The sequence below is a fragment of the Malaya genurostris genome, chromosome 2, assembly GCF_030247185.1.
Source record: "Malaya genurostris strain Urasoe2022 chromosome 2, Malgen_1.1, whole genome shotgun sequence".
Taxonomy (NCBI): domain Eukaryota; kingdom Metazoa; phylum Arthropoda; class Insecta; order Diptera; family Culicidae; genus Malaya; species Malaya genurostris.
In genome coordinates, this window is record NC_080571.1 from 22,899,314 (window position 1) to 22,908,861 (window position 9,548).

Consider the following 9,548-nt stretch of genomic DNA (forward strand, 5'->3'; position numbering starts at 1 on the left):
ATATAGGTGGAGCTAGTGCATCACGAAAAATTATTTTTTATAAGAATTTACTCATACTGTCATGTCTGTTAGTCTGTGGTTCAACTTAATTCATCGACTAATCAAAAACTGATCAGAGAATATACGATAGTTTCTAAATACGATTTGAAACCAAAGTCGAAACATTCATCGATGTTTTTCTCCATTTGCTGTCAATGTTAAATTCGCATTTCTTTGTAAAACAGCTGATATATGGTTCAGATTTATACGGGAAATCTTTCATTAGAAATTGATGGAAGAAATCAGCCCGATGCAAGGATAGGGCGCTTCAGCAAGTGCTATCATAGCCAACATCTGGGGCATTTGGTGGGCAATCAGAGCGCTCAGAGTATGGTAAACAAACATTCGAGCATTTCAAATGGAGTAAAATCTTAATTTCCTTATCGAAGTGATGATATTCTGATCGATAATTTGTGGGGAAGTGCGGTAAAGAGTACTGAATAAACAAGTAGTTTATAATCAGTCGGTGTTGAACAGTCGTTCGCACCGCACGCGTATAGCTCTTGGCTCCTGGAATTTTTTTCTGGCTACCTAGAGTTTCATTGATTCAAGGCTTCAGTCCTTTTCAAGGCTACCTGAATCACTAACTAAGTGATACAAAGAGTGATATTAGAGTGACTAAGTGATACAAAGAGTGATATTAGAGTGACTAAGAAATTAATCAGCCTTTTTTAAGGCTAGCTAGGAGTCTAATCGAAGACTAATTTAGCCTAGTTAATTTAATTTAAAATTTCATTAATTTCAAAAATGCCTGCGTCCAACCGGAAAGGCAACAAGCCTAAGGCTAAAAATAATTCAATACGGAATAAATCACAATCCGTTATTCAACATTTTTCTAATAACATTCACGATCTTATAGAATCTGAATGTAAAAATAAAAGACAACGGACGGATTTCCCTTCCGTTGATCCTATGCCGTCTAACAATATTTACGAGATTCTTCCTGAATCCGATTGTAGCGACATTGAAGAAAATTCTTCAAAAATTCCCAAAATGGACGCTTGTCGTTCTGGGAAGAAACATCAATCTATGCCACCAGTGACGGTGATGATTTCCGACTTCAAAGCATTCCGTACTGAGCTTTCTACTTTTCTCCCGGAAGTAAAAGTCTCATTTCAAATCGGACGAAGAGGAGAATGTCGAGTCTTGGTGGATGGATTGGAAGATTACGAACGTCTTATCCGATATTTGTCCGAGAAACTTCATAAATTTTATTCATATGATATAAAATCAGACAGACCCTTCAAGGCTGTCTTGAAAGGATTATCAAATGATCAAAGTATTGATGAAATTAAAAATGAACTAAAAGAATTGCTTGGTTTTGCCCCTTCCCAAGTAATACTTATGAAAAAAAGAGCGAATGGTACTTCTAAACCACGCTCTGGAATTTCCCATGAACTTTACCTAATACACTTCAATCGAAGTGATGTAAACAATTTGAAAACTTTAGAAAAAGTACGTTTCATTTCCCAAATTAAAATTCATTGGGAACATTATAAACGGCATAATCGTATTGCAAACTTAACGCAATGTCGTCGTTGCCAAGGCTTCGGTCATGGAACCAAAAATTGTCATATGGATATACGGTGTTTGAATTGTGGTAAATCGCATTCGAAAGACGTTTGTCCAATGAATGAAACCACTGATAAATTTTCATGTTCAAATTGCAATGGAAATCATAAATCCAATTATTTGAAATGTCCTGTCAGGGAAAAAATTTTAAACGCTCGTTCGCTTCGACAACAAGTCAAATCCACGACCTTAAATTTACAGAGCATACCTGAAAATCAAAAAACCGTTACAAATGCCACGCCTAATTCTTCTAAGGCACTGATTTCTTCGAAACAAAAAACAGGTACGCCTGCCAATTCGTCTTCTAACGAAAACAATTTATTGACAGGTAGATCGACCTCGTCATCATCTTCTTCTAATGTCAGTTATGCTGGTATATTAGGTAGAAATCTATCACCTATTTCTTCGAATGTAAATAATCAAAACACAGGACCGCCTTGCAGTTCTTCTTCTAACGAAAACAATTTATTAATAAGTAGACCGGCCAAATCATCTTCTTCTAATGGCAGTCTACCTACAAATATTCCTTCAATGCCATTCGCTTCTTTAAATGAAGTCGATTTAGGCGATATAACTGAAAATAAAATGATCTACCTACAAGATCAACTTTTTCAAATGATCATCCAAATGAATTCGACTTCATCACTTTTTGAAGCATTTCAAATCGGATGGAAATTTGCAAATAATATTATAATGAATTTAAAATTTAACAGTGATGTTAAATAATTATTTGAATATTTTAAATTGGAATGCTCGATCTTTGAAATCGAGTGAAGATGAATTTTATAATTTTCTCAAAGTTCACAAAATTCATATTGCCATTGTGACAGAAACTTTTCTTAAACCAAATGTAAAATTGAAAAGTAATCCACATTATGTGGTTCATCGATTTGACAGGTTTACTGGAATGGGTGGTGGAGTTGCCATTTTTGTCCAACGGCAAATTAAACATCGAATTTTACCTTCTTTCAATACTAAAGTTATTGAAAGCTTGGGAATCGAAGTTGAAACCATTCATGGAATTTATTTCATCGCTGGAGCATATTTGCCATTCCAATGCACCGGCGAACAATTAAATTTCTTTAAAGGCGATTTGCAAAAACTTACAAGATATCGATCGAAATTTTTCGTAATAGGGGACTTAAATGCTAAGCATGTCCAGTGGAATTGTAGGCAAAATAACAGTAATGGTAAAATACTTCATAATCAACTCTCAGCTAGTTACTTCACAGTTCTTCATCCCAGTAATTCTACTTGTTTCTCTTCCGTGAAAAACCCGTCTACAATTGATCTGGTTCTAACAGATCAAAGTCACATTTGTAGTGAACCAATTACACATGCTGACTTTGACTCAGATCATCTTCCAGTAACATTCAGACTTTCCAACGAAGCTATAATTAATCCAATTAGTTCTATTTTCAACTATCATAGAGCTAATTGGTTGGATTACAGATCTCACATTGAAAATCATGTGGATCATGAAACTATTTTAGAAAATTCTGCGGACATCGACACAGCAATTGATAATTTGAATCATTATATTATCGAAGCTAGAAATCTTTCAGTTCCCAAAGCTCAAACTAAATTAAATTCTCCTATCATCGATGACAATCTTCAACTGCTCATTCGGTTGAAGAATGTTCGTCGACGACAATATCAACGTTCTCGTGATCCTGCTATGAAAAACATAGTTAAGGATTTACAAAAAGAAATTAAACATAGATTTACTCTTTGCGAAATGAAAATTTCGCTAAAGAAGTTGAACAAATTAAACCATATTCTAAACCTTTCTGGAAACTTTCTAAGGTTCTTAAGAAACCTCAGAAACCAATTCCTGCTCTCAAGGAAGGAAATCAAATACTTCTTACAAATGGTGAAAAAGCTCAAAAACTTGCTCAGCAGTTCGAGAGTGTCCACAATTTTAATTTAAACGTTGTGAGTCCTATTGAAAATGAAGTCTCACTGAAATATGATCATATTTCAACCCAAGTGTTATCACACGATGACATTATTGAGACGAATTTTGATGAAATTAAATCAATTATTAGGAAACTCAAAAACATGAAGGCTCCTGGTAATGATGGAATTTTTAATATTCTTATTAAAAATCTTCCCGATGTTGCCTTAAGACTTCTGGTTAAAATTTTCAACAAGTGTTTTTCATTAGCTTACTTCCCAAAAAGATGGAAAAACGCTAAAGTAATTCCTATCCTAAAACCTGATAAAAACCCAGCAGAAACATCAAGTTATCGCCCAATTAGCTTACTTTCTTCTATCAGTAAACTTTTTGAAAAAATTATCTTGTTGAGAATGATATAAATGAGAATTCAATTTTTTTACCAGAGCAGTTTGGATTTCGTCATGAACATTCAACTACTCATCAACTTGTCAGAGTAACGAACATGATAAAAGCAAATAAATCTTCTGGGTTATCCACTGGAGTTGCTCTTCTAGACATAGAAAAAGCATTCGACAGTGTTTGGCACAAAGGTTTAATAGCAAAAATGTCTGATTTCCAGTTTCCTATTTATTTGATCAAAATGATTCAAAATTATTTAACTGATCGTACTCTTCAGGTTAGCTATCAGAATTGTAAATCTGAATTGCTACCCGTACGAGCCGGTGTTCCGCAGGGTTCGAGTGTAGCTCCAATCTTGTATAATATTTTCACTTCTGATCTTCCAAATCTACCCGTTGGTTGTCAGAAATCGCTATTCTGTGACGACACAAGTCTGTTAGCCACAGGTAGAAATCTAAGAGTGATCTGCAGTCGCCTACAAAGAAGTTTAAATATTTTCAGTGATTATCTGTCAAAATGGAAAATTAAACCAAATGCAGCAAAAACACAATTAATTATCTTTCCTCACAAGCCAAGAGCTTCATTTCTTAAACCAAACAATAATCACATTCTCAAATTGAATGGCTTGGAATTGACATGGTCTGATCAAGCTAAATACTTAGGTTTAACGTATGACAAAAAACTCACTTTCAAGGATCACATTGAAGGAATCCAGGCAAAGTGTAATAAATATATTAAATGTTTATATCCTCTTATAAACAGAAATTCTAAGCTCTGTCTAAAAAACAAGTTGTTAATTTATAAACAAATTTTCAGACCAGCCATGCTTTATGCGGTTCCAATTTGGTCAAGCTGTTGTTCCACCAGGAAGAAAACGCTTCAAAGGATTCAGAATAAAATTCTGAAAATGATTTTGAAGCGTCCTCCCTGGTTTAGTACAAATGAGTTACACAGACTCACAAATATAGAACCATTAGATGTAATGTCACATAATATTATAAGCAAATTCCGACAAAAATCGATGCAATCTTCAATTGAATCGATTCGCTCTCTGTATTAGTTAGTAAGTTAGTATATAAGTTCCTTTTCCCCATTACACAATACAAGTAGGTTTAGAATTTTCCCCACACAAAAATCTCAGAATTGCGGAAGCAAATGATGTCTTCATGGTAATAACCAAATCATATATATATAACAGGGCTGAAAAGTCACCACTTGTGGCTGAACACCCAATTTAAATCTTAATAATTTAATTTTAACTCATATTCCAATAAATAATTATTTTAAAAAAAAATAAAAAAAATAAAGTAGTTTTTAATATCCAATTTTTAGTTCTTCTTCTTCATTGTTTTAGTTTTTGGCAGAATGATGCTGGCCACAGTTTCATGACGTCATAGCAGGTGGCTGGAAGAAATAGCGGCCCTTACACGATCATTAAAAGTGTCATTACTAAAAAGTAATGACACTTTTAATGATCGTGTAAGGTCTGCGAGTTCAGTAATGACACGAGTAATGATGGAATTCCGGATTTTCCATCATTACCAACATTATTTCTTCTTATTTTTTCATGGAAGTGCTGAATATCATCAGTTATATTAGATGAGAAAATTTGACAACCATGAGATAAACATTTTCTTCAGAACTATACTTGAAAAAAAATCTGGAAATGACAAAGTGTATGACAAATAAACATTATTTTCAGCTAAACGAAGAAAACGAATATTGCTAATATTCTTTAATTGCTGAGGAAAAGTTATTATGGTTACAAGCCCCGTGCTGGAGTAGTTACAAATAGTCATCATTAATAATGAACGTGTAATGCTAAAATGTAATGATGTACAGTGATGCAATGTAATGACGAGCGTTTGAGCAGAAGTGTCATTACTTAGTAATGACACTTTTAATGATCGTGTAAGGGCCGCTACTATTGGTAATCTATATTACTGTCATTCCCCTTGGTTTTGCGTACAATTTTTTCTCGGTGTACTAAAAATTCAATGGCAGCACTGGCAGATTAGATTGAGTGCATAGCTGCCAAATAAAAATATAATTTTTTGAATGGAAAATCTTTATACAATCGGTGATGGTTGATAAAATCTGAATAATCTGGAAAATCTGTGTTTTTTTCTAAACTGTTTATGATCTGCGATTTGTGACTCAGAATCTGGTTAGAAACAGGTATTGAAAAATCTATGGTTTTTCAGAAAAGTCTGTAAATATGGTAACCCTGATTGAATGACGAATGCGTGATTGTAGAGGAATGTCAAATAACACAAACGCGGCCCGCGAACGCTGTGTTCGCTCGTTTACTGAAATTCCGAGTTATTTTCGTTAGTTTTTATGTGTTTAGAAATATAAATTACAGTTAAGCAGTGCCGTCCGCTAAACAATCATGTCTGGATTTAGTTTCGGTACACCAACAACAAGTGCCCCAGCCTATTCATTTGGGACTGGGGCAGCGACAACGGCAATTGCTGGAGCAGCTGCCGTTCCTACCGTTGGGGCTGCATCCGCTCCTGCTGCAACCGGATTCAGCTTCGGAGCCACCCCAACTGCTAGTGTAGCGCCGGCTTTTGGAACACTGGCAAAACCGCCAGCCACAACGGTAACAACAGCTACTATTCCTGGTTTCAGTTTTGGAACCACAACGACACAAGCGACGGCGACAAGTACCTCGACCGGATTCACACTACCAGGTGCAGGCATTACACCAGCTGCTTCTACTGCTCTATCGTTTGGAGCTGGAACTTCTACTGCGACTGCTTCAGTAGCGCCTACTTTATCGCTAGGTGGAGGATTTGGAACAGGAACAGGAGCTACACTTTTCGGAACAGGAGCTAAAACTACATCGGCTAGTACTACAACGGCTACTGTTGCCACCACCACCGCGGGTATTACCAAGCCAATCGGATTAGGTGGTGTGGACATTAATGCAGCTGCTCCAAAATCCGTGGAAGGTAAACCAGACAGCACCAAAGCCAAGGAGTTCCAAGTGCCACAAGAAATTATCTCCACTGTCGAACAGCTGAAAGAATATATCAAACGACAAAAGACTTTTAGTTCCGACATCGCACGAACTTCGTCCCGAAAGCTGTACAACGTTTCCTCTGAAATCAGCCGCTTAAATTGGAATTTGATCGACATTTCTAACAGTGTAACGAACAACCAATCGGCGATCAAGACGTTGCGTGCGGAGACAGCCGGAATAATCCAGCAAGCGGACATGGCCCAGCGTACACACGACACTCCTGCTGGTTTGCAGTTCGAGAATACGATGCCTCTTCAGTACTTTATCGAACTTATTCAAAAATACGAGAGTGATTTGCTCAATCTCAAACATCAGGTTCGTTTGCTATTCTAGTTTTAATTTTCAAAAATATATAATTAAATACTTTTACAGGTGGAGTTAACGGAAAAACACATGCAATCGCTGTCCGTTCCGCAGCATTTTACCGCAATGGACCTGAAACGAGGTTTACAGCAAATTCACGAAAGTTTCGTTGCCCTGGCCGGTCGTCTGCACGAAACGCATCAGAAGGTAGAAGGTCAAAAGGAGCAGTACATGAATTTGCGTCGCTATCTGTTACGGGACAATACGGATGTTTTCGAGATCCAATCTGGCGGCAGTGATGCAGCAAACACGCAACGATTTTCCGGTGCAATCTCGACCGGCCCGACGCCGTTTTCTACCCTGATGGGAGCAGTAAATCTCGGTGTCCCGAAGACCAGTCCGGAAAACAGACTGTGGGCGAGACCTTCCAGCTTTGGTCCCACCCAGATTGGTGTGGCTGGTCCAAGTGGAATGACCGCCTTCGGGTCTACGATGGGAAGCGATGGAAGTGCACTGGGGAGAACTTTTGACAGTGGCGTTGGTGTTGGATCGGGTGCACCGACAGCATTCGGAAGTAGCGGAGCGTTCAATCTACAAACGCCTCCTTTGGGCAGTAAACGTAATAAACATTAAGACCGTAGACGGTGAGCACGTAGCTCACATCGAAAATATTGCGATTAAAGGACAACTAAGTTTATTTAATTTGACTTATGATTCACTTACGTCTGTTGTGACTCTATTTACTCCTTTGCCAAGTTCTTAACTTCGTGATCATTTCCATTTAAGCATGAACCAAATGACCATTCGCCGCCTGTTGTCAGAACTTTTATAGAATTCTTACAGATTGGATGTAGAATTTCTGGCAGAAACTGACGTCTGTTATCTGACGGTAAATACAGGCGGGAACCGTCAATTATCGCTGGAAGAAATGCTTTACTGACCTCGGGTCGGCTACGAAAGGCGTTAGATTTTCATGTATATTGAGAGGCTTGAAATGCATACTGGATGGAATTAATCGAAGTGCACTTCGTTCAGTTTGCGTAAACGGGTGTACGTTAATTGGCCGAATTTTGTTTGGCATAACTTTGTTTGGCATAAATTTGTTTGGCATAAATCTGTTTGGCATAATGTCGTTCGGCATAAAATAAAAAAGATATACTGTTTCATTTGGCATAATTGTTGTTTGGCATAATTTCAATTGTGCATATTTTCTTTTGATTCGTTTTATTCTGGAAGTAATTTAACAGGTTGAAATACATAACAGCCTGATAACACTTGGATTATAGGTTTTCCAATTAGTGATTGGACGACTCGGACTGCGTTACCTCGGCGGCTGCCTTGTCCTCGGCGGTTGCCTTGTCCTCGTTGTGGTCTAAAACTAGAAAATAAATACTTGCAGTTTTCTAATGCGAGGCCAAGGGATAGCTCCTAGCTTTAAATAGACCGGGCAAACGAGTGGATTACAGGTTTGTGTGCGGGGGCCGCCGCCTCCTTGGCTTCGTTTATGTGGCTGCGCCACATTGATAGACACATAACAAAGATATTCACTTAAATATCGAAAGTAAGAATCGAGCACTAATCGAAAATACTCCCAGAATAAATAGAATATCTGAAGAAATTATGCGCAATTGAAATTATGCCAAATGAAAATTATGCCAAACAACAAATAACGTACACCCTGCGTAAACGGTTCATCATGTTTTTTCGGCGAATATAAGTGAAAACTGTTTTAAATGAGAAACTTCAACATTTAGCGTTTTTTTTGGGTTTTCGATAAGTACACTGATAAAAATTTGTACAATCGCTTCATATGTATAAATAGCACTTCAATTTAATGTGCTTTTTTATTTCAATGCACAACCAAAGCGATTTGTTTTAAGATTTTATGTGCAAACTTACTAAGATGCAAGATGAGATTATTTTTCACTTAGCTTTGATGTGTTTCTCTTTTGGATGTGATGTGTTTTGCTATTGAATCGAACTACATGTGTTAAGCACTTCATTTTCTAGTGGACAGCACAAATGTACGTGCAAAACTCTTGATTCGGTCAACTGTGTTACAATTGAAATATATGTGGAAAACAATGTGACATTCATATGAAATTCATTGAGACTCCGGAAGTAACGATAAATCATCGTTTTGATTAGAGAGTGGCCCTTATTACCGTTCTCACTTCCACTTTCACATTCACTTCACTTACATGTCACTTCACTTGATTTTCCCTATTACCAGTATACGCATAGTGAAGTGATCACTGTAGTGGAAAAAACTCAGTTGGTGGCGTGATGTTCGTAATGACATCAAGT

At 37.1% G+C, this 9,548-nt stretch overlaps 1 protein-coding gene across 1 annotated transcript; it reads left to right on the forward strand.

The window, feature by feature from the left end:
- Window positions 1–6,161: 6,161 nt before the first annotated feature.
- On the forward strand, window positions 6,162–7,943 carry LOC131431608 (nuclear pore complex protein Nup58). The gene is made up of 2 exons (XM_058597426.1): window positions 6,162–7,253; window positions 7,311–7,943. Exons 1-2 carry the CDS (start codon window positions 6,303–6,305, stop codon window positions 7,872–7,874), a joined length of 1,515 nt encoding a protein of 504 aa, XP_058453409.1. The 5' UTR covers window positions 6,162–6,302; the 3' UTR covers window positions 7,875–7,943.
- The last annotated feature ends 1,605 nt before the right edge of the window (window positions 7,944–9,548 follow it).